Source organism: Frieseomelitta varia, unplaced genomic scaffold, assembly GCF_011392965.1.
Source record: "Frieseomelitta varia isolate USP_RPSP 00005682 unplaced genomic scaffold, Fvar_1.2 scaffold_332, whole genome shotgun sequence".
Taxonomy (NCBI): Eukaryota; Metazoa; Arthropoda; class Insecta; order Hymenoptera; family Apidae; genus Frieseomelitta; species Frieseomelitta varia.
The window spans coordinates 756,143-782,037 of record NW_025110071.1 but is presented as its reverse complement, the minus strand read 5'-3'; the positions used below and the strand labels follow the sequence as shown (position 1 = coordinate 782,037).

General features: G+C 40.1%; 1 protein-coding gene across 1 annotated transcript in view; it reads right to left on the bottom strand.

Annotated features, from left to right (window-relative positions):
- The window catches only part of LOC122530228 (putative carbonic anhydrase-like protein 1), a 193,344-nt gene that overhangs the window by 17,119 nt on the left and 150,330 nt on the right, over positions 1–25,895 (bottom strand). The window contains exon 2 of the mRNA XM_043657011.1: positions 22,558–22,605. Within this exon, the coding sequence (XP_043512946.1) occupies positions 22,558–22,605 (48 nt within the window). The remainder of the gene's footprint in view (positions 1–22,557; positions 22,606–25,895) is intronic.

Here is a 25,895-nt window from a genome sequence, read left to right as displayed (position 1 = left end):
TGTTGAAGTTAACACTTGTATGAAATCTGACTTGTACGAGTTTTCGAAGGGAAATGGGAATATAGATAACATTTGTATTTAAGACAGACCTCTATACCTGTATAAATATACAGTTCCTCCCCCATAACACAATATTCCATGACTTTTCAATTTGATTCTAAAATAAAGCCCTATCGATAGCCAGACAGCGGCCAATATCTCTCTCTCACGGTGGATGAGGTGGCCACGAGTATCTCGAGAAAGAAAATACTTTTCTTAAAGCTGATAAAACCAGCGAGGTTCCTTCTTCGATATCGATACCGAAGGTGGGGTGGGTGGGCAGGGGGAGGAAATTCTTACGATCTATTGTGATAACAAACATCAAAATTGCTTCAACGCGAAAGATCAATAATACCTATACGTGACGTCGTAGGAAAGCAAACACGACAATATTGTATATTAAAACCCAGGAGAAACGAAATTCTCGTCTGCTCGATAAAGAAAGTATCGCGTAATGACAAGTAAAATTACGAATTGATTGAACGTGTCTTTCCCTCGGAGCGAGAATTAAACGAAAAGTATTAATTTATTATTTGAAACTCACAATCAGACGTGAAAACTGCCCATCACGTGGCATTATTATATACAAAGCTAAAGCTGTATTTATTGCTAAAATACTGTTTAAATATTATTTAAGATTAAAGGAGTTTTCCATTTTCATCAAATTTTATTTATATTTTAATATTTTTTATGTATGCGACAACAATTCTGAGACAAAGTTCACGCACCAAACTAATTTGGGACGAAGGGAGTGTATAACGAAAGGAGAATAAATAATAAATATTAAATGTGTTAGTATTATATGAAATAATCAATTCACCATACGAAAAAATATCCTGCAGAGAATAAAACGAATGATGGGATAAAATGGTTAATAAATTTCTCATAATGATTAAAATGTTCGTTATTATATTCAAATGTGATTAAAGTAATAAAATATGAAATTCGTCAAGGGATTTTCACTGTAGGAAAATGGAATTTGAGAGATTAACACATTCGGAGATTAAAGAATTATATGGAACATCAAATTGTAATAAAATACAAACGGACTGGAGACCAGAATGTACGGGGAAATCCTGTAGTTATAAAAATCTCGCGTAGAACTAGTTAGTATACACCGAACGGAATGAATAATCAGATTACAACAAAGATGTTCACAATGAAAATATTACTTTTGCCAAATTAAATTTTTATCGCGGAAAGAAACTTACTGAAATTTTAATGTTTCTGTCCATCTTGAGATTTAGCATATCTACGCTTTATCTTTACCAAAGTGGTCCTTTTCTTGCATTTCACGTTACATTTAGTCACGCGTTTAGTAACTAAAATTTATACCTCGGTTGCTATTATTTAGTATTTTACTTACTTAAACAACGAAACGTAGAAAAGGATCAGGACAAAGATAAACTTTCCATATTGCAAAAGAAGGAGAATGGTTTACACCTCTTATCCGTGTAATTCCCGTTTTTACGTCAGCGAATTGAGTCTTATCAAAGGTGAAACTGGGAGGAAAGGGAAAGGTCGGAAACGCGTGGAGGTATCCCGGAAACGCAGAGGGAATGTATGCAAATACAAACGGCGAAAGGATTACTTACGTTAAAGCACGGGTGATGCGACAGAAAGAAAAAGGTGTGGGAGAAAGCTTGGAAGTAAAACACAGAAAGAGAGACAGAGAAAGAGAGAGAGAGAGAGAGAGAGAGAGAGAGAAGTGGATCGAGAGAAGAAAGAAGGTCTATTTCCATAAAAATTCCCGATCCCTACCGGATCAATCTCGATGTGCATGAAATATTCAAAAACAAAATGATTACGGCCTTAAAAGCGGCGCGATGCAGCTGAAAGTATCGGATGGGGAAGCGGGAGGGAGGCGAAACGAAAATAACGAGGGTCGTAGGAAGTAGACGCGAAACAAAAGCATGAATATAAGATGGTTGGAAGGTCCACGCGGAGGTAGAGGAAATATTTTCTCGGATAATATTTTACGACGTGGATCGTCCCGACGATGACGATGGGAACGATTTGGCTACGTGCCCGTCGAACCTCACTTTATGATCGTAATTAGCGTTCGGTTGCCCACAACCTTCTCGCTGATACCGTGAACGGGGGGGGGGGATGAAACTCCTCGACGATACGGGCGTTTTTGTTGCGACTCGTATTATGGGCAAGAAGAGAAGGTACACTGGCAAAAAAACGCGTAAGTTTTACGGTCGACTGTAGAATTAAAGGATCACGAAATTTCGAAAAACTGTGAATGCATCGTGAAAACAATTTTGCAAAAATTGAAAATTATACATTATAGTGTCTGGGATTTATTGTAAAGAATGGCAGCTTTTATATCCTGCTGTTGAATTTTCCTTCAAAATAAAGAAGATTTCTTTCATAATAAGAGAACGAAAAATGGGATGTCGAGGATGGTTTTCATTTTCGAACATCTTGCGGAAGACGCCCATACAACAACAGTTATCATTAATTCCATTAAAAAACGAGAGAATTTCGTGCATTTACTTCAAAAATAAGAGAAAAAAGAAAGATTCGAGAGACGACATTTTCAATTGCAAAACGTCGCGACGATATTTTAGAATTCCGGTCGAAGTTACTGCGACTCGCGACGAGTGAATCGAGATCAATTTCGAAATCTAATTATTCACGAGTCGCACGAGAGATAATAAAAACAATCAAAACGCCGCTACGTGATTAATGAAAGAATACAGTAATGCTTCAAGTATCGAACGCTCATTAATTATCTCGAAAAGTATCACACCGTGACGAAACAAAGGGCAAGCCGAGGGAAAGACGAAAGCCGCAGAACGACGAAGGGACAACATTCAATATTCCCGATTATGGGGATTCAATACCGGAGGAGTCTTAATTGTTTCGACAATAAATAAACGTCCATGCTGAATCGATCATCGCGTCGCGCAACCCTTAATTAAATTATCCTGTCTGTTAATAAATTTCTTCTCTTCTCCATCTCTTTCTCCCTCCCACTCGTTACGGTTTCCCTTCTTTCCTCATTAATATCCCCGATTAATTTGTTTTGACAGGCAAGCTCGTTGCAAACAGCAATCTTAAGAGGGGTCCCGTCGCGAAAAAGGAAGAAGAAGAAGAAGAAGAAGAAGAAAAAGAGAAGAGATCACCTCGTTGGCCGATCGATGAGTTCCACGTTTCAGAAAAGTCCTTCGACCCTTTGCACTTGCTCCCACCGTCGTTCAGCCTTCCTCACCCTTCATCCCGGGGTTCAACCAGAAGCTCGTTGGTTGGCTGTGACACTTTTCGTGTTCTCACGGAGTCGATAAATCTCTTTCCCTCGTCCCGTGAAAACGAGAGTTTCCCGTGGAAATCGAGGGACGACCAATGAAAGCCGCGAACGGTACGACCGCTGTCTAGAATATCGTTCTCTTCTTATTCTTCGCTCCTTCTCTTTTTTTCACCTGTTCTCCATTGTTCGACGAGGTTTGTTTCGCGTTTCTGTTCCGTTCAAATATTTTTCTTTCTTTTGTTCCACTCGGAGAGGTTCTGGATAGACACAGACTGACTAGCGGGAATGATTTAAATGGATGGACAATGGGGATTCGAATTTTGTAGTTTTCAGAAGGGCGCGCGTGTGCGCAAAGCGTGTCTAATTCGAACGTAGATCGGGATCGAGTGTTTTTTTTTTAACCCACCGTCGTTCAATATTTTTCCTATTAATCTCTTGAGAGCGTAACAAAACTGCGGAAAAACGTGTTCACATAGAAAATAATTGTCCCTCTAACGTGTTTCCAGTTTAACACTGGAACTACCAAAGTGGTCGAAATGATCAATCGATAATTATCCGTAGTGTATTTGTTTTAAAGACTCGAGTGACTTTTAGTAAAGAATTTAAATAGAAGCTTCTGTCCTTTACTGTGTCATAAATCTTTCCTCTCTTTAATTTCATATTTTAGTCGTCGATAGATCTATCGAAAATCTTCCATTAAACGTGCGAACAGTAGCACGTACAAAATATTTCAGATGTAACGTTCCTTGTAATATTATAATAATAGGAATGTAACTTTTGTTATATTAAACCAACTCTTCTGCTTTCTCCATTTCTCTTCGTAAAAGCATGAGGTCCCAATCATCGCAGCCCAATAAGCGATAGCCTCTTCTCTATCCGAGAAGACGCGCTACGAAATGGACAAAGCGACGAGAATGGGAACGATTACGCGTTCTCTTAGGTCGGTTTTTCTCTTCTCGGGGTGGGTGGATGGATTCGAGGACGGGCCGAAAGTTTTTAAAATCATCCGCGGGATCCGTGAAATTTTCGAGACCGTCAAAAGCTACCGAAAAAGTTTCACGGTAACGCATTCAAAGCTTCCGAGATTTGCTGCACTCCGGAGACTTTCGAGCTCCCGCGCCCATCACGGTTCGGATAACATTCGAAATAATTTTAAACTTCACGCTACTCCGATCTGGACGTGGAACTTTCCACGAAACATGTCACGGACCTCTTGGAAACGCGTCCGCGGGACAAAACTCCGTTTGAAAGGAGAAATTTTTCGACCGAGAAAGCTTCGCCTCCCTTTCCCCACATCATTCGTTTATCTCGCTGTTTAAAATCGTTCGTCTACGTTTCTCGATCGTCGGATTTAAGAGTAACATTGTCTGTTGCTGGAAACTCACGACTCAATCACAAATCATTCTGTCAACCAGACTGACAAAAATTCTTCTTTAATTTTTCAATTTCATTCGCGTGCAACGAAGAGCACGATTGAGCCAACAGTTGGTGAAAAATTTTAAACTGTTATTAGTTTGTGAAAGAAAGAAAATTGTGTAACGATCCACTAATTTCTCTCCAGACATTGATTAGTTCGTTTATTTTCTCGTTTTCTTTCAAAGATGACTCAACGAGTGGGGAAAATGAGGATATCTTTTTCCAAGAATTGTAAAAGTTCTTGCATTGAAAATTTGTTTCAGTCACCATCATTTTGATGAACGAAGTCTCCTCTATACAACGAGTCATCAGAACATGCCATACACGATTTTTTTTCCAACATTTTATTGAAACTCTGAGTGTGAGGATTAATCGACAAAAATTCAAGAAATCCTAACATCTCGTCAGTCGATCCTAATGTCCAAAGTTCAATAAAACGGTGAGCAAAAAGCAGGTTTCAAGAGATCGTTAAAAAGGATATTTCAGTTCTCAAAATAATGGTGGATCTAGCGACGGTAAAAGTTTTTGTGAGAGAACAAACGAATCAGACACTGCAAAAATAAAAGTCTCACGCTTTAAATACGTTAATCTGAATGCTCATTGTAATATTTAGTAAATGAAACAACCATTCATTTACGTTTCACTTTTTTAATTGCATCCACGAAAATATAAACTTGCATAGACACAGTCTAGTTATTAAAAATTTATTATCGTTCTATCTACACACATTCTTATCCTTGTCATACATTTGTTAGTAACAATTAATGTTTCCACGTGCCGTTTAAAACTACAAAGCATGGAATGTTTCGCAGGAATGAAATATGTTATAAAATGTTAATTAATATATACGTATATTACTTTCCAGTGAAAACATTTTCTCTGAATACCTGTTTAATTATTCGTATTTGTCCTCTGCTTTGAACGTCCAGCGAGGAAGATTTGAAATGGTTTCAATCGCCAGTTTTTAAAAAAATTATTATTCTTGAATTCAAAAAATATATATTATTGTAGTATCGTTGGTCATTATCGTTGTTAAATCGTAACCTGTGGTTGTAGCTATTATATCTTTAGTTTTGCGTTTAATTGTATCATATATGTAGGACTTGTAATGTTTGCTGATTATGATAGGAATGCAAACGAAAGGCGTGAGATGGTTTTCTTTTTTAAGAAAGGAGAGAATCGAGCGAGTTGAAAACAGAGTCGATTGTGGATAGTGTCGATTGAGTTAAAAGCAGTTTATTCGACTGCGTGTATTAGTTGTTAATCTGTGTTCTTTACCTTGTTTAATTGCTTATTGGTTAATCACCATTATTATGAAATAAATATTACTTATATTTAATCTCTACATTATACAGTTTCCTATCTCCGCAATTTCTAAACAAGATCCAAAATAACTGTTCCACTTTCCAAATAACCGCGTGACTCGTAGCCGATTTGGTCGGCTCGGATAAAACCGAGTTCGAAATCGTCGGTGAAGCAACGCACCGTAAAAGTTCCGACATTCGTAAGTAACAAGTAACGAGTGACAAGTCAAACGATCGACGATCGCCTCCCTCCTTCCAGTCCCTCGTCGCGCTCGGTTACAGCAAGCTGAAAGAGGCAGGGATAGAAAGGATAAAGAAAAAGTTCGGAAACAGGAAGGAAAAATCCCATTCGTCTCGGGGGCCTGCACGCAGCCAGAGCCGCTCCAGGAAAAATTCCGTGCCTTCTAATAAAACTTTCACGGCTGCCGGAACTCGTGGAATAGAGTGCCCGCGTCTCCTTGCCTCTCGATAGTTAAATTCCAGATTATCAACGACAGATAACGACGCGGCCCCGAAATGAAATATATACTCGGGTGGGAGAGTCGCGCGAACGCCATGCCAGGCGCAACCGGATTACGTCTCGAGTCTTCGTTGGCGCGGTACCTTACTGTCGAGCTTCGAATTAATTACCGTGGTCCAATTAATCAACGTCGTTTCATCGGCTGCGTTCGAATCTGGTTGCAACCTCTGCTTCCCTCTCTCTCCCCCGCAGCTCACCCCTAAATGACGATATCATTGAACGGCTGATTTTCCACGCGATCACGACCTGAGTCCTGGCGAGTATTCGCTTTGTTACGGGGAGATCGACCCGGCTAATTGGCACGAGCAAACGACACAAAGTCGTGTAGTTTTAATCTTAAACGTTCGGAGCGTATTGGAACTAAGAAATAAATATTGTGTAACGATGGGACATATGTACGATGAATTTTACTTCAATCGATCATATTTGGAAGTTAAATTTGTCCAATTGATTGTATTTAAATATTAAATTTGTTCAGTTGAACGTATTTAGAAATTAAATCTCTCAGAATGCACGAAAAGATTCATTTCATCTAAAGAGAATATCTAAGCGGTAGTAAAAATTTCTACACGCACTGTTTCCCACAATTTATCATTTGTCACACCACCATGATAGATTTTGCTTCAATCGATTACACTTGGAAATTAAATTTACGTTTCTTGCAATTAGATGAATGTAGGGAAAGATTTATTTCATCTGAACGGAAAAATTTGTGAGCGAGTATATTCAGATATAGTTTTCCATAAGACGCGTTCGATTATTTGACGGAATTCAAGAGAAAATTTCGAGACAGCTGCACATAAATAAATTAAATAAAATAAATTTACAAAATATACGAAGAAGGCGCGAACTTGTTTCGAAAGTCCTGATTGGATCAGATCGATCGAAAATTAAGAATGCACAACCTCGAGAAGAGAGAAGGTGCTCGTGAAAGTGTTCGTCAATCGTCGAAAGACGGACGATCGGGTCGAAACAAAGCCAGATCTGTTGAAGCGACGCTGTTCAGAATTGAAAATTCGCTGTCGCGCGCAGGTGAGCGCAGGTGAGCCTCGTACCTCGAGCCCTCGAACTGTCATCCGGCGATCCCCCCAAATCCGGAACACGATCGCAGCTTTTCACTCGGCGGGAGAACTCGCATCGGCGCGACACGATCTACACACGTAACTTTCCAAATTGAAATTTCCATATAAAAGCCGCGATGCAAGTTGCCTCTGCAGCTCTGCAGAAAAAAGCTCGCTCCGAAAATTAGATACGAGTTGCATCACCGTGACGAAAAACAGAAACAAACAAACGGACGAACGAACGAACGAATAATAAAAAAAAAAAAAAAGAAAAACACTCACACGCGCGTGTACGCAAAAAAAAAAACAAAACAAAAAAAAAGAAAAGCAGAAAAAAAGAGATAAAGAGATAAAAAAAAATGAAATGGCAGGAAGGGATAGATAGAAGGGAACGAGGGGAAAAAAAGCGCGAAAAGGGATAAAACGCCGCAGAGAGGCAATTACGAATAACGGCCGGAATTACGAGCAATTCGAAAAGCTGTATACAAACAACGGGGACGAGCTTTCGAAGCTTACACGCACCCCGCGGCCGATAACGATATCGGCCGATTCGTAATTCGCGACGCCGCGCCGCGCCGCACCGTCCGGAGAGTAGAACACAGACCGATTTACACACCGTCGCTGTCGCAGTTGTAAATTCGTTAATTAACTAAGGTAATTGCACCTGGTAGCCCCGGATAATGCATTCGCCCATGGCGCCACCTGAATAGGCTCCAACACGCATCATACGTACCCAGAAACAGGCCAGGCCAACGAGTTCAATTTGAATATAAGCAGTCTGCTCTCAGCGTTGTCCACGCTCTGGTCACCCACCAGATATTCCTCCTCCCGAATCTCTCTCTCTCTCTCTCTCTCTGCGAAATTTCATTTTAACACTACTACTACTTTCGTTCTTAATGAGTTAACGCGTGACGCAAGCGTCCAAGTACTAGTACTACTACACGGCGAGATCATAATTTAATTGTGCGTGCTATTTTATTTTATTAATATAAACTCGATCGTCACTTCTATTTAAGGTGACGTCGTACTTGACTTCCAGTCGAAGGATCTTGAAACTTGCTGTTTTTATAGTTGCTGATCGTTGTGATGAACATGTTTGTGGTGCAATATTCGAGCAGATGAACAAACGAATTTCAGAAGGGGACGTTTCTCGTGAGTCAATTGATTGACACGTTGGAATGATTCATGTAAACTGAACATCTCGTTGCTTCTCGCGAAAGTTTATAAAATGGCGATGGAAATGATATTTCAGAAAACTGAAACACCGTTTCACCCAGTTTACGGGCGTGGGGGGGAGATTTCTGCCTGAGGTAAAGAACGATGAATTCCAATACCGCGAGGAGAATCAAACAGAATTTACCTTTCCCCACGGTTATCAATCGATTTACACGCTGAAACGCGAGAACAGCGAACACCGAAGCTGGACAACGGCCGCGGTTGCCGAACGAATCAAGCCCGGGAAGCCCAAACGTCCTGTGAATTGAATTACTCCACTTGACCAGGTAGATCTCCTCGGCCATTTCGCGTCCAATTAAACGCGAAAACTTGGAGGTGGGACACCAACGCCTCCAACTAAATTCTACTTCTTTCTCTCCACGAAGCAACTCGCTCTCTCTCTTCCTCTCTGTCTCTGTCTCTCTTCGCTCATTTTCTCCGATCGAACGGAACGGAGTCGACGGAAATACCGTGGCAGCCATAAAAGAAAATTTACAGCAACAGCCGTGTACGAAGTTGAGGAAGAAAATATCGATCGCGAACTTGGACACGGAGGAAAAGAGGGATGGTGGAGAAGGAGGACGAGGAGGAGAGGTCAAAATGGGTCGTGAATTATTAATTAATAGAGCGATGCTAGCTAAGAAACTTCCACCGCGTGGAAGAAAGGGAAGCGAACACAGCGGGGAATTCAGTTCCTCCAAGTTTCCGATGAAAAATAGACTCGCCGGCCGATTAATCCTCGGATTGATCGCGCCGACTATAACCCCAACCCCTCCGCCCGCCGGAGGTATATTGAATTCTTCGGCCACGAATTTTCCCGCCCAACTTTTATCAACCGGCCGGAATGGCGCCGTATCACGAACCGAATGAAAATCAGCCATGGATTCGTATCGTTTTCGCCGTTCGTTAAGCGTTTGTTTCGGGCGTTTAGTGCCTCGATGGTGCAACACTATGGCCCCGGAGGCGGGTGAAATGGGGTGAAAAAGCCAGAGGTTGAAACTAGAGTTTTCTGTTACTTAGTCAGGGGAAACGTGAAATGACAGCGTTCGAGGTAAGTTCGCGGTTGCGTGCGAGGAAATTAAAATTACAGGGTCGAGGGTAACAAAAATGGGAGAGCTGAAATTGATATCGAGTGGTGTGGTATTAGTACAGCGTTAGTAGGCGAAGAAACGAGAAAAAGAGAGAGAGAGAGAGAGAGAGAGAGAGAAAGGGTGTTTTATTCGCGAGTGGACTTATTAGAAAAAGCAATCTAGCACACCTGTGTCTTATGTATCGCAGTATCGGTTGGATCGACTAGTAATTGTGTGTACCAAATAAAAATGGCAAGCGTTTTCGAGAACTGCCTTCGGTGGAAATTCCTTCAGCAGGATATGTGCAAGGACTATAACGAAGAAGAAGAAGAAGAAGAAGAAGAAAAAAGGAAACAGAAAATGAAGAGAAAATGTTTTCAATTTTTAACATGCAAAAAGTAGCAAATGTCAAATATATTTTCATTTATGTGTGTCGACAAAGAAGTTCCCAATTAATATTCAGCCCTTCATAAAAATGATAAATATCAACATTCAACTTAATAGTGTACAGTTTGATCTAATACTTAACAAGGACTACGTACTTAGATTCCGAATAATACCTGAGAATAATACCCGAATAATACTTAACAATGAAACAAGAATAAACGCCGAAACTTTCTCCAGGCAAAAAAAATTAAACGCCTCAGCCGTTCTCATAAATGTTCACTAAAAGTTCTCACTATTTCATCATCTATCGCGTCAGACGTGTTTCCTCTTTTTCTATCCTTTTTTCCCTTTCTCGCGGTTTCGCCACAGGCTCGTTAATTTTCATGCGAGAGGAGAACGAAGACGGCCGTAATATACGCGTATAAATTTGGAGGCGAGGCGCACGGTGTCCAAGCTTCGAAAAAAAAAAAAAGGGAGAGAGAGCGACTGGAATCGGCAAGGAAAAGGGAGGCTGCGAGGGAAACGGACCTTCCCTCTTCTCCCGTTCTTTCGCGCGTATTTTCCGGATGGAGACTCGCGAGCCGAGAGGCTAGCTGAAATTAAAGAAGCGGAATAAACATGCAAATGCCCAGCCACTTTCCATCTTTATCACTGGCCGAGTGAATGCGGCCGGGTGCTGACTTAAGGCACTCCGGGCAAGTTCTCGCCCAGTGGTGGAAAGTGGAACAAAGCCGACCGTGGCCGTATCGATGGAAATTTTTAAGTATACTGGATCCTCGCGGTGTTTTCGAGTGGAGGAGATAAGGATGCCCAAAAGGGGAAGATTAAAAAGAAGCGAAATTAATATTTGGGGATCAGCTGCGCGGAGCCGCGAATCGAAAGAATAGAACGTTTATTGTGTAAATACTATTCATTTTTCAGTTTCATTTGTGTATCGAGTATTCATTGAATAATTGTTCCGGGAGAATATATTGCAATTAATTCTCTAGTTTGTATCATGCAAATGACCGATTATTTCAAGTATACCAAAATGTTTTGTAGAGAAAACGATCGTGTCAAGAATGACAATTAAATTATACATTTCTTGTACAATTTATCAGAAAAAAAATTGTAAATTAATCACTTTTTGATTATTCCACAGTGCGAATATTTTTACAATCTAATTTACATTCAAACTTTCGATCAGAAACATTTGCACAAACTTTTACAAATTACGTGCACGTAATATTGAATAATTCAATCAATGAATTAACAACCCCATTACTTTCACAGGTTAAATATAAAGCTCGCGAGGTTTACCAAATTTTCTCCAGATGTTCGACAAACGTGAAACGATCGGTGAACGATATCGACGGTTTCGTTTCATCGGGTTTCGGTCGCGAGAGCAGAGGGTAGAAATCGTTGCGCCGGGCTCTGATCCCTGTGAAACGAAACAGGGTGTAACGAGAATGTGGAAAGGCGTTTCCGGTGGCGGTGGCTGTTCCCGCGGTTATTTCGGCGGTCCGCGAAATTACACGGGAAAATATTTCGGCCGTCGAACCGGGGAATCGCAAGAACGTGGCGCGCGGAAGGGCCGCAGGGGAGCGATAGCACGGACCGCGCGCGCAAAGATTAAATGAAATTATTTAAATGCCGTAATTTAACATCCAGCCGGGCCGGACCGTGCTTCGCAGGTGTTGAACATGCATGTATGCATAGAATACGTTTCCGGAAAACCAACTCTCCTGGTGCCGGTTCATCCAGCAGCCGGCTGGATTGCGCGCATACATTACCACCCGCTCGAGAGGGCAAATATGCACCCGCGGAGATTTCGAGCCGGTGGCGAAACGATTTTTCTAATTTCACCTCGTGCCGCGTATTTTCTTTCCCCGCTTTCGCGTTTCCCGATCATTAGTCAGCGAGAGATTAGAAAACAAGTTCGATACAGTTGATTCTGGTTTCGTGTGGTTTGAGAGAATTAAACGAGAACGACTTTTCTAATTTCACCTCGTATCGCGTGCCTCTTTTTTTTTTTCCTGCTTTCGCGTTTCTGGTGAGTTAATGCCAATAGATGTTTGGTCAGAAAGAGACTATAGGAAATAAGTTTGACACAGTTTCGTTTCTAGTTTGAGAGAATTATTCAATGACAGTAGTAAGAACTATATTTAAAGATTTTTGTTATTTATATCGTAAAGTTTACTCTTCAACGGATGATTTTTCAATCACCAAGATATTTTTGATCATTAACGTAGAGATATTGAGAAATTCGAATAAGGATGTGCTCGAAGGAGGCTATGCTGTAATCGGTCAAGTGAAATAAATTAGTACTTGATCAGACTGATGGAAGTACATATGTACATATGTTCAGGCATAACTGATTTTGAATTGAATGCTTGAAGAAAATTGAGGCGGGACACGATATTACACTTGAAAATGGCCGATCAACTATAAATAAATCAATATATGGTACGGGCTATTAAACAGAAGTACTTACAGCCGATATTTTTTCAACCACTAACTTTTTCCTTTCACTCTGCTATCCGATATGATAAAGTTTCTTTTAATGAACAGTTTCTTCTCGTTCCCTTATCTTGAACCAAGCCAAATAACCTTCTCATTTAACTATTAACTGTTTGAAGAGCCACACGACCATCAATATTAATTGAGTCTCCTCAAACAAGTATACAAACGTTGTTGGCACACGAATGAATATACGAGAATACATGTAAGAACGAACTGTGAGACTCGCGTATCTCCCTGCAAATTTTATGGAACCTGCCATGGAAAACACACGGCCTCTCTGAAATAATATTCCACCACGCGGAGTGCCTGACCGAGTGAATCAAGACCAAGGGAATCGAATTAGAAATATGCATCCCGTTCAGATTCTCGAGATTATTCGGAAGCGTTCACCTTATTTCATACATCCTGGTTACGAATATTCCCCGGCAGCACGAATATTCATTCGCTTCTATTATTCATGGATTCGTCCTACTTTCCCCGTTTTTCGAAACTCTTGTTGCGTCTGGTTGCAACTGGGGAGGGAAATGCCGAGGCGGCCTCGAAAGGAAAATCGTGATCTGTCCTCTTCAGTTGACGAACGCAGCCGAAGCGTGTAAAGTACGAGAAATGATTGGAAAATTCAGACCGTCAGTTTTTCTTCACGGCGCTTTGACCTTGTTTCACGCTTCGCGAGCAAACAAGTGGGAACAATCCGTGCGGACTCGAATTATTAACATCGTTGTAGAATCGAAATTCTGGCCTTTGCGAATAGTAGTATATTATTGTTATACAATCGTTTCGAAATTAGTCCTCTAATATTCAGTTCGACGCAGCAGTTTATTCGATTAATTGTAACACGAGTAGCTAACATTTTGTCCGAATGGTCACGATCCCCCCGTGTTCTACTTAACGAAATAATCGAAATCTCTGTCGCGCGCTATAATTAAAATCCGCATCTCTATTTCACGGGCTAATTCACTATCAATTTACAAAATTAAATGCGCTTTGCGGCCGATTCGCTGCGCCGATATTCGTTTCCTTCACGCTCGATGTCGCGTACAGGAAACTAGCTATTACCTGCCTGAATAATAACTGCACTTTCAGTACGTTGAGTCTTTAAAAAGAAAAAAAAAAGAAAAAGAAAGAAGGAAACGACACCAGGAAACGTTTCCCGCATTTTTCTTTCTATTAATAATTGAAGGTTCCACCGGAAAAAGGACGGATGTCGAGTTTTAGCATTTCTCACGTAACGAAAACTTATTTTTCAATTCCGGCATGTAACTATATGTTGCATTCTCTAGTATATCGAAGTAAATGAAAAACTTACAGAAATTTTAATTTGAAATCAGCGAAAGAAATATAAAGAAATATAAGAAAATTTATCAAGATTCACCCTTTTTTTTACCCTCCGATTATTTCTAACTTTCTTTTCTGTTATTTTTTTATTATTAATAAGTGATAGGAAAGTTTGCAGTCGAGCAAAAATTATACTAATAACAATTTCTCCCGCAACAGAGTTCACAGAGAGGCAAATTCCTTTTCTGATAATTCCAATAAAACGACCAATTGTCTCCCGATAATTTATAATGCAAAGCTACGATCCACGGATGAAAGTATGCTTCATTGAACGGGCTGGCGATCCGCGTTAAAGACACTATAATAAATTCAATTATTTATCAACGGAACATCGGCGAGACTGGGCAGAACTGCGGTTTCGCTCTCACTCTGTTTGTTGAATTAGAGACATTCTCCGGATTCCGTCCCGAAACGACGTTCCGGTGTGCATAGTTGGCATAATTTCGTCATGGTCACTGGCATTTGCAGCGCCACCAGGCGAATCTTGCAAGAAGATAGTTCTTTTTAAACAAAGCGACGCCACTTCGAATTATAAACAGGATGGATCAGTTGAACTGTAGCTACGAAAGATTGATTGCGACACGCAGAAATCATACTGATCAACTCTGTCGATATTAACGAACGAAACTACCGGCGATTAAAACAAAAAATTCCCATCAAAAATGTTAAAATAAAAAGAAATAAAAAAAACTTTGCAGTACAATGAAGTAGATAAGCTTCAATTTTTATGCATTTTACGAAAAATCATTTGAATCGCTAAAAACATACTCTTTTACGTCTGTAAAATATTCAATAAAAATTACAATGGTCATTTCGACCATTTTGGTAGTTCTAGCAGTTACAGTCCTGAAAAATTAATTATAGCAAAAGAAAAATTAAGTATTGCACATTAATGTAATAACTATAAATTATAACAATAATATATAAGTTATGAAGTAGCAATTTTTAATTTAATACGCGACAAATATCAATATAAATATCAATCTGTAAGTACAGTACATATATACAATAAATTAATATTTTTACGAATTTATATAAATTTGTATCTTTGTGCACACAATTAAAAAAAATAGGTCTTATACATACAGTTTACTATATTTAATCTATGGAAAATTTAAAAGAATACACTCTGTTTTCTACGCATTCTGCACATTTTTATATCTTCAACTTCTGCGTGAACGTAGAAACATCCGCAGTCTACTTATCTAGACTATAAGAAATTTTGGAAGTTACTTTGAGAACGTCGATTCTTCATCGTCTGTTTCGTCACGTTATTTTTTAACGTTGTAAAATGATAGATCCGAAAGGAGATCCTGTGTTTATTTCTGGCGTCGTTGCTCCCCAAAGGAGATTATCCCAGAACTGCTCAGACGAAAGGTCTAATGTGACCATAGCGACGGAACACACGGCGTCAAACATTCATAACACTGGGATCGTGAGAGAAAAGAATAGACGGTCTTGCACAACCGTTGTCAAATGTCATTGAAATGTTAACGTCAAAGAAAAATTCCTGCTCTTTGCCACATTCTCGAACAAAACGTGTCGTATACTGTTCATTTATTCCTCACCGTACAACTCTCGCCATTTGCTCCACGATATCGATACATCGTGCGCATCCATACGAAATTCCCTGTACTTTGTACATTTCTCAAATTTATCATTCTCTCGTGAACATGTAATTATCTACTAAGCTATAATGAATATTAAATTAAAACTATCTATTTAATTGAATTATCTACTCTATTTAAAAATGTACAAATTTATATTATTGTTTGTTGTATTTATATTATTTATTGTATAAATACAGGACAAATTAGCCATTTTTTAGGATTGTGTGAATAACTTTTAGAATTACCAACCAGAATAAATCAATTTTCCAGAAAACGATCTTCGATCCCAAATTGATTGTTAAGATTTCTTGCGATATTTTTAATCACTCGATTGACATAATATTATAATATTTCCACGACATGAAAGTCGATGTCGAAGCTCGTCGATTCCTCGGGGAGGGGGGGGGGGGATATTTTCGATCTCGCGATCGGATTAAATCCCTGAATTACTGTCGTACAATCAGATTTCAATTTAATTCACGTCCCACTTGCTCGATTCTCGCCGCGACTGAAACGCGCGATCCATTGAAAAACGCGATCGACCAAAAATTTTCCGCGAGTCCTTCGGCGTGAGAGAAGACCGGACAAAACAGAACAGAAATTAACGCGACGCGGCGTTGAAAATTTATTAATCCGCGGACAGCGGAGATGACAGCCGCTGGCGGCGGCATTATCGGCCGGTGACTCGAGCAATCTTGCCCGTCGAAACCAGGCCAACGCGCATTTATTTGTCTCGTTGGACGACAGAGTCCCTCCCCCTAACCCCTTTCGCGCGCGCGATTGTTGCCTTTCATTCCAATTTATAAAATAAACCACGGCCCGCTTCCGCTTTCGACGCTACGGGCCCACAGCGGCGAAGCCTGTTTCATAAACAGGCTCGCTTAATAAGTACGCCCAAAAGGCCGCGTTCGAGCCTGGATATGTTCACGGCTCGCCGCCTTGGGATAATTCGACGAAAAAAAGAGGAAAAGAAAAAAGGAAAAGGCGAGGAATAAAATGACAGATGAAGACTCAGAAGGGAGACAAAAGGGAAGAAGAAGAAATTCATTTTCAATGAATAGGGGTAGTGACACGAACCGAACGATACCTCCTCTCATTATGGGATGAAATAATCTCGTTTCGCTCCAACAATGTCTTTTTTTCTTCTTTTCCTTCGTCTTGCCGCCTCGGATGTTAACTGTGCGAAACAACCTGTCCGAATAGGTCAAGTGGACACTTTTGAATAAACTAACAAATGACACAAAGGGGGGGGGGGTGAATATTTCGATCGATTGATTGTGAAAATCTCGTCCGTTCAAGTATGACGGAATTTTTTCTGTCAAAATTGATGTCGACTTCTGTTTGAAAAAAGAACGTGAAGTCGTTGTTTTATTCATTTATATGCAAGAGAACACGTGACACATTGCGTCGTAGTGAATTAACGCGACGATATTGGAACAGGGGAAATTGCACGGCACATTACGACGTTATTTATGCGCAATTATTTTTAATTAGTCCACGCTCCTCGTTCTCGGTGTTACTCGTTTGATTAAACGAAGAGATCGAATCTTCTCTCTCTCTCTCTCTTTTTTCAATGCTTCGAATATTTATCGTCGATTTCCGCGCAGATGATGAAGAACACCGACCAGAGAAATTTATTTATCAATATTAAAGTGAAAAGAAAAGGGGGAAACAGAATCGAAACGTTTTCCTAAAATGATTTCACTATTATTTCACTCTGCTGTTAAACACACACTCGCATGTTGGTTCCAGCGATTGTTTAGTAATTGAAGACTTAGTAAGTTTGATGATCCAATGATTCCATTATCTCTCAACCTCGGTGTCCTGTAAATCCTTGCTGGATCTGCGCTTTGATATTTCAGTTGTTACTTCAGTTTCAGTCGGGAGCTGGCCATTTCGGTGCTCGGCTCATTTACAAACGGAAGGATTGTTCCGTGCAAGTTCGTCAAGGTCAACCGTGACTCTCCGAGTCGCAAGTGTCTAGGGGAAAATTCGTCGAGGGGAGACCCTTTGTGCCAAGGCTGCATTGTCGAACGCACGACTTCGAGTCCGGGTGAAAGGACAGCCCTGTTAGCCTTGTACGACCCTCCGGTGAACCGAAAATTGATTTCGAAACGACGACGACGACGACGACGAACGAGCAACGTGCTCGAATTCAGACATAACGGTGCTCGATGCTTTTTTTCTCGCCAAACGTCGATGAAACAAACGAGCGGAACAGATGCACCTCTGCCTCAGTTCTTTTTCTCTTTTTTCTTTTCTTTTCTTTTCTTTTTTTTTCTTTTTTTTTTTTTAAGTCCTCGACCTACTGTCCCATCGACCTGTTTCATCAACGAATGTAAAAGGGCTGCGACGTAATCGAGCACACGAACTTCGAGCGATGATATTTCTAATCGCGTTTCCACTCGAGTACATCCGCGAAAACAGTGAATTTTTTTCAAAATTTTTCTTCAACTCTGATCAATTTTGATGTAATTGTTTCTCGAGATTGTAGGATTGTGCTTTCACGCGAAGTTCTTGAGTGGTTTTGAATTTTTATTTTATAAACTCTCACGAACAATGAGGGATGACAACGTACCAAGTGACGACTTTAAGAGTTTGAATTTAGTCGAGCGTTTCAACTTTAAGAGGTGTCATTCCTCAGTTTCACAATGAATTAAATTATATCGTTGTGGTAATGCTGCAACGTGTGGTATATGTTTTCGTGATTTGAGGAAACATAATGAATTTTTTATAACAGTAAAATGAAACTAACGATGTTTCGCGAACATTGTACATCAGGTTGTGAATCCTTAATAATAATATAACAATAAATATGAGTAATAATACAATATTACTCTATTTTTTGAATATTATATCGACTACACCACTGTCGTTCTAAGCTCTTCAAACGCACACTCAAACACTTTTCAACGACAATGTTTCGATACAACATAGGCACGTAATTCACGTGTCCCTCGTTCTCAAAGTCATTGGCGTTTAATGAGAGATTCTTAATTAACTCCCTTATGCTGGCGGGTTAACCAAGGTATGCCCACTCTGGTGCGCCGTCTGAAGCATTTTAACAAGTGTATCATTAAGTCCCTTGCCGGCATACGTCGCAAAGTAAAAGGGAGGCGGCCTCGTCTCTCGCGGCAGAAATTTCATTTTCACTTCGGAATAGTACTTCCACGGGGCCGGAAAAGTGCTCTTCAAATGCAGCGCGATGCCTGGTAACGGTTACCAGTTGCGTATCAACGTGAAATACGCCAACCACGAATGCTGACTTAATCCCGACACAAGTTTCCCCTTGCATTGAAGATTTTTCATCCCCAAGCGCGTTCCATTTCGAACATTTGTCCGATACTTCGTTTGTCATTTCTTATTTCTTTATCGTTTATTATTGTTTTGTTACTCGGAGAAACTTTTTATCACGACTTATCTTTGGATTCTGGAATTATTTATTCATTTATTCTCTCAAGAAATTGCTCGAGAGATTATTTTTTGCGTCGAAAATATGACTCAAGATTAACATCGGAAGCACGAGTAAAGCGAAAGATCGTAGGGATTCTTGTCAAATTAATGAAAATACCACGAGCGAATGTATGAAAATAATTTGTTAAATATAATATGGAGATTAATAATTATTTTTGATTATTAAACGCTGCGATCTATCTTCAGTCAAAAAATTACGAAGATAGTAGGATCTATCAAACATTTATTCTAATCTAGTACATAAAAGTAGTATAATTTCTTCACTAATTGTAATATTTTATTTAAAATACCCTACAGAAAGTTTTCACGAATATATTAATTATTTCGTATCAAGTATTTCCTGAAATTTTTTCAGACAATAAGATCCAGTTATCGTCATCTGTCTGACTAACAAGAGATCGTTCTACTTATTCTAATGTCTTTCATAACAAATGTTGAAATAATTTACCACGGAGCACACGCAGAGAAACGAAGAAAGTCGAGTTTGCGACGATATTTTTCTTCAAAGTCGAGACGAAATCAAGGATATACCGTACGTATAGATAGAGGAGCGTAGGATGGTACAAGTATATATGTATCTGCGAAAGGACTCCGTTATTGGTTGTAAAAACGGCCGAGCCATCTGTCCGCGATATGAGACCTCGGTGCACCCTAAAAATCCACTCCTGAGTCCTATCGATGACGGTAATAAGTCACACTGGCTCTCCACCTGGCTCTGACCCTGTACCGCGACTGCCACTGAAATTCAACGACGAAATCCAGGGCTGTGAATTCTAGCTTTCGCTGGTATATTGTCTCGTGGCTTTTAGCTTTTGACGGTGAAAGTAATTTCGATTCCTTCCTTAGTACTGATACACAGTATCCCTTTGAAACATTAATTCTGAATTATTTTAAAAAAGCGTTTGGTTCAGAAAATGTTCGAGGTATAAAGTATAATTGGAAATCGATTCAGAACTATAGAACTCTATAATACAATATTCTAAGTGAAAGTTATTCTAGGTGAAATTTTTCTTTTACAAAATTCAATGTAAATTTTTTTTTACAAAATTCAACAAGGAATTCTTCTTATCAAACCAACAAAACTAACTTTTTAAGAGAATATTCTAATTCGAAAACGCAAAGCCTAAAGCCTAGATGAACGCTTCCAGGCAAAAAAAAAAAAAAAAAAGAAACCATAATGTTTCAAGAGTAAGAAGAAAGAAAAGCAAGCAAAGTAGGGGCGTGGACCAGATTGCATCCAAGTTGCCACCCACTTTAGCCAGCACTTTGAAGTATCAGGACGCGAGTGAAATCTCCAAACGTTCTGCATCTGCATGTGGCGAGACGAACGTCGAGCGTGGGAAAGTTCACACGGGATGAAAAGAAGTTCGGCCGGAGGAGCGAAACGAAAATTTTGCGGGAAAAGGGGCGAGGCGAAAGGGTTTGGAGGAACGGTGCCTCGAACCCGGTATATACGGCACTGTTTCTCTTGTGGCAGCTGGCTCACATGGCTGAACAACACTAAACTCGAGGCTCTCGAGGCTCGCACGACCCTATCGGGTGGCCGTCTTATTTTTAATAAAAACTCGCCGGTGTAGCCGAGATTAAAAAATTCGTGCCGGCGCGCTACGAGTCACTCGATGGCGTCGTAACTTAAAATTAAGAAAATTAGGAGACACCCCGCCACCGACACCGGAAACTGATCAGATTTTCTTGTCTCTGGTTACTTCAATCTCCAAGCTCTTCCTCGTTATCTCGAGAGTTATGACTCGCGTGGATTCATTGGACGATTAATCTCCGGTACACGCTGGTTGCGTTGTATCTTTGCAAGTTTCGACATTTTCTAACTATTTGCCTCACGAGACCTTCGCTTGTCATTAGAAAGAGAAAAACAAATGAAATCGAATTCTACGAACTGAACGCTAATAAATACAAATTAGACATAACGTTTCGATCTTACAAATTAAAATAACACCTCACCTTATTGAGAAATTTGGAAATAAAATCGTAAAATTTTCAGTGTTGATCATGTTTTATATAATGGAAGAAATATGAAAGCACGTGATAATGTTTATTTTATACTTTCAGAAAGTTCTATACTGTACTCAGGTACTATGTTTGGTTCGAAATTGGAAAAATTAAATAATTAAGCAACATACATAGTATATTAATAATTGCACGACGAACAATACTTTGAAACGTTCAAATTTTTAACAAAGTTGAATTTTTGAGGTATTTGGTAAAATTTCGCGTAGAATAGTTAGAATTCATTTCGTTGAATACTCAATTGTACCATGTTCCCATTAAGAAATTGGAAAAATTAAATCATTAAGCAAGATATAGATATATTACAATGCTTTGAAACGTTCAAATTTTTGAGATATTTAATAAAATTTCGCGTCGAATACTCAGAATGCTGAATGCTTAGAACTAAACATGTCCCGAGACTCTCGAGCGAGAGCGGAACGGGTCTTCGTCGAAGTTTCAAATTATTCGCGAGAACAAAGAAAGAGAACAATTCAATAGTTGACACGTAACATTTAAACTCACACATCGGTGAAGATCATTTCGCTAGAATACGCCACGATAAAGAATAAAATAATAAAAAAGAAAAAAAAAGAAAAGAAGAAAAGACACAGCTTCGTATCGTTCGTATAGATAAATTGAGACAGGAGGAAACAAGCAAGTTTCCACGTGGAAGCTAAATCTGGATTTATCGTAACGGAGCTTCTCAATGCTGTCGCGTATCAGTTCGTCAGAGAACTTTTTCAATATTAGCCTCACCTCCTGACAGAAAACCGGAGTGGAACGAGTGATTTTTAACGCGGTATATCTTTCCGATATCTCATTATTCCGCGGAGTTCTCGAAAACGAACGGGGAAACTGTTCGTTCCCCGAACGAACTTGACGCAATCGATCGTGAAATCCTCGAATATTAATGGAAATTAATTCGTCCCGATTAATTTCTCTTTCTGAGCAGCCGCGGCGGATCGGTATCGATTCGCAATTACACAGATGATTACTCTACCCGGCAACACGGAAAATTGATGGAAGGCTCCTTTGTGGAATCAGATTTTCACAAAATCAAGCGGAGTCAGTGACGTGATGTCACTCGCTCATGGAAAATCCTCTTTTTCCCAATTCTTATCAAACGAACGCCACGTCCGCCATACCAGTTTTCGTTTTCCAACTTTACGCGTTACACGTTTCACGTGCATTAACTCCACGATATTTTCGCGATATTTGTTGAACGCGGAGATTAAAAGCGAGAGGCGAGATCTCGCCTCTCGTTCTTAACGTCTCGCGATCTTACGAGTTTGCGCACGGAGGGTTTGCTTCCCTCTTTGTTAGTGAAATTACCGACGGATTTACGTGGATTAAGGACTTACCAGAAATTCCATCGTAGGTCCACCATTCGTCCCAACTGGCCTCGGATTCTGTAAAGCAAAGGAGACAAACTATTATCGAGGTGTTTGCAACTCGGCAACGAGCTACGTATTTCATTCAAACTTCGCGATTCATTTGCGCGCGGCAAATGAATAACAGTATTAGTACATTTTCGTGTAAACTCGAGCGTCAGTGAACAAAAAAAAGTAGCAAATATTATTACAGGGAACGCTATACTTTGAATATTTTACATACTTGTCTTGGGAACTTTGCGATTTAAAATGCCTGTCCATTTATGTTCAAAATGAAAAATAATAAATCTGTTTTTTCAGTGAACAACAAATAAAAACAATGATAGACTTGAGTACTTTTCGTTATAATATACTATAATAATTACTATACTTATACAGTAGTAATGAACCTGGTATTTATTATTTTTAATTATTCTAAACGTGTATGTGTCTATTCAATGACACTGAATATAATAGTAGGTACTCAGTATAATAATGACTAATCTGACTATAAATATGTAAACAAATGAATTTAACCTAGGTTAAACGTTGCGTAACCTATTTTCTTATGTTCTTCGGACTTGAATTTAAAAATATGTAGATATATAAACATGATCTATTCTTTTTAAATTTATTATTCCACCGCAACGCAGTGACAAATAAACTTCAAGTTAACAGTATAAATTAATGGATTTGTAATTGCCTGAAACGTGAACCGAGATATTTTTTTTTCTCGCTTGCACGGTGAATTAACGCGCGCGGCATTTGCCAGGTTTCTTAACTCGCATATCTTTAGAAACTTTCGGTACACAGGCGGAAACTTTAAAGCTCCATCAAGCTGCGCGGAGCATCGATCAATTGAACTTCTTAGCGGCGAGAAATGATCGATCAATCGATTGCCGCAGGTGATACAGTCGGGAAATTGAAGCACGCGTTCAACAGAGCGGAACCAGAGCTCTCGAAACTTTCTTCCATTGAAGAAATTATACGAACGAATACATCGCGTTATTACATTTCGTGCATTTAACAAAGGATTTGTTAAAGGAACCTCTCCGACGTGGTTCCTTCTTCTAACTAGGAATCTGTAATTTAAAAGAACCTTGTACCACCCACGATAATGCTACGGCGAACAATTTATTTCTCAAATTGCGGAGAATCGGCTTTCATCGATAGAATCGCTTGCGCGTGAAAAACACCAAAGCAAAACCGATCCGCGAATCACGCTACGATCACGTAAGGACAGCACGATAAAAAAAACCTGGAATAACCGAACAGTTCACGAAGCCCGTGAAATTTCGTATGCCTTCTGAAAAAACGAGATAGGATTCCTAAACATAACAGCGACGGGGTCGTTGATCCCGCCGTAAAAACCTTCGTCGAACTCCCATTGAAAAAGGAAAGGGGAGAAATAATAAAAAAAAAAAAAAGGACCGCCTCGCTCTATCCGTCCATCCATCCGTACACGCGCGCGCGTACACACTTTGTGCAGAGAGGAAACGAAAGAACGAGAAAGGAAAGGAGAGAGCGGAGAGAAATCTGCAAACGCGGATGAGAGATCGGATCGGAAACGGTAATCGTTAAATCGCTTAAAATTCAGCGAGCGAGAGTGTCTCGTCTCTCGGAGCACTCAACGTCCTCATAATTGAATTCTCATTCCACGAGGAACACTTTATCTTCCGCATTACCGCGTCCCTTTCCATATTCATTACTTTTTCCGCCTCGAAACAGTCGGCCGTTGCCGGCTGTCGAGAGCCAAAGAGAGAAAGAGAGAGAGAGAGAGAAAGTTCCTCGTCGTTTTTTCTATATGCAAATCATCCCCGCGTTCCATCCGTGGAACGAACGTTTTAATGCCCTAAGCGTATCGAATAGTTCGAGATTCTCCCTCGAACAATTATTGCTTCGAACTCTCCCCCGGCTTTTCTAGTCGTGACCCTCGTCCACGTGCGCACCACGTCAAATCGCGTCTCTCCTCTCCCTCTCCCTCTGTCGCGTCGGTTTCGCTCTCTCTCTCTCTCTCTCTCTCACTGTTTGTCTGTTTGTCTGTCTGTCTGTATGTCTGTCTCTCTTTCTATCCACAGCTTTCCGCTCACGCCGCCAACACGGTCGTCAGACTCTCGGTCTGACCAAAGCGCGACCCATTCCACTTCTGACGGTGACCCATATTCGATTATCTGGATGCATGCCATCCAACCTCGCACCGGCAAACTAATTGCCTCAAATTGGAAAACTTTCTCGGCCTGTCCCGATCTCTGCCCTCTCCTCCCCACTCTCCCATTGTCAATCTCCCACGCTTCTCCGTACTATGTGTGCCCTATCTCGATTCCCAACGCCATGACCATCGTTTTCCATCCTCCTCCCCGCCGCCATGTTCTCGTAATTCGCTCGTGGGGAATCTCCTTGCGTTCGTTACAGAGATATGAATTGTTTTCTGCTTCCTTGGGCGAAACTTCGGGAACTCGGGGAAATCGGAAAGTTACTGTAACCTCGAGGATTACAAGCGAAGAAGGACAAAAACAACTTTTTCTTTTTCTACTCGTGTGTAGATTCTATCTATTTCTTCTCTCATTTGGTTTCAGATAAATCAGAATTTTTTACCTATTAGTTTCCCTTTGTCCAAACGGTTAACTCTCAATTTTTGTATTGGAAAGTCTACGCGAATAATACGTGCGCGATTTACAATAGAGTCGGACAGATGTTCGGAAGAGTTAATCACGTTTGCACTTCGTGGCGGTGCACCATCTATTTTTATTAGAAAACAAATAATCGTACGCACGTGGCTTTCTGAAGAAGTATTTGCCAAGTGGAATGCCAGTGAAAGGTAACGTTTATTGGCCACGATATACGAATATCTGATAGTGTTTTGTGTCCCTTTGCAGAAACAACATCAATACGCGAGTATCAACTTTACTTCAGAGAATCCAAAGAACGACATTTACAGTCGAACGAATAATCATTGTCTAATTGTCAGATCAGTCACGATCAATTGCTGGATCCCCACGTTAAGTTAATTTAAATCAGACTATAACCCGGTTTCGAATTTCAATGTAATCAATTTTTAAGTAATTGAACTTTCAAAGGATCAAAATAACCTTCAACTTTTTTTTGAGTTTATCTTCACGTCCGAGATCGTGTATTCATTTAGCGGTGAGTTGAATCTCCGGAAGAGTAGGAAGAAATTTCCATGTCTCGAGATGATCGATCAGAATAAATCAACTCGTTCAAATTCCGCTCGTGCCATTCTCCATTCTCGACTGGAAAAAGAACACACACGGAGAAAGTAAAAAGAAACGAGAAATCCGGCGCTGCTCTTTTAAGCGATCGAACGGTCA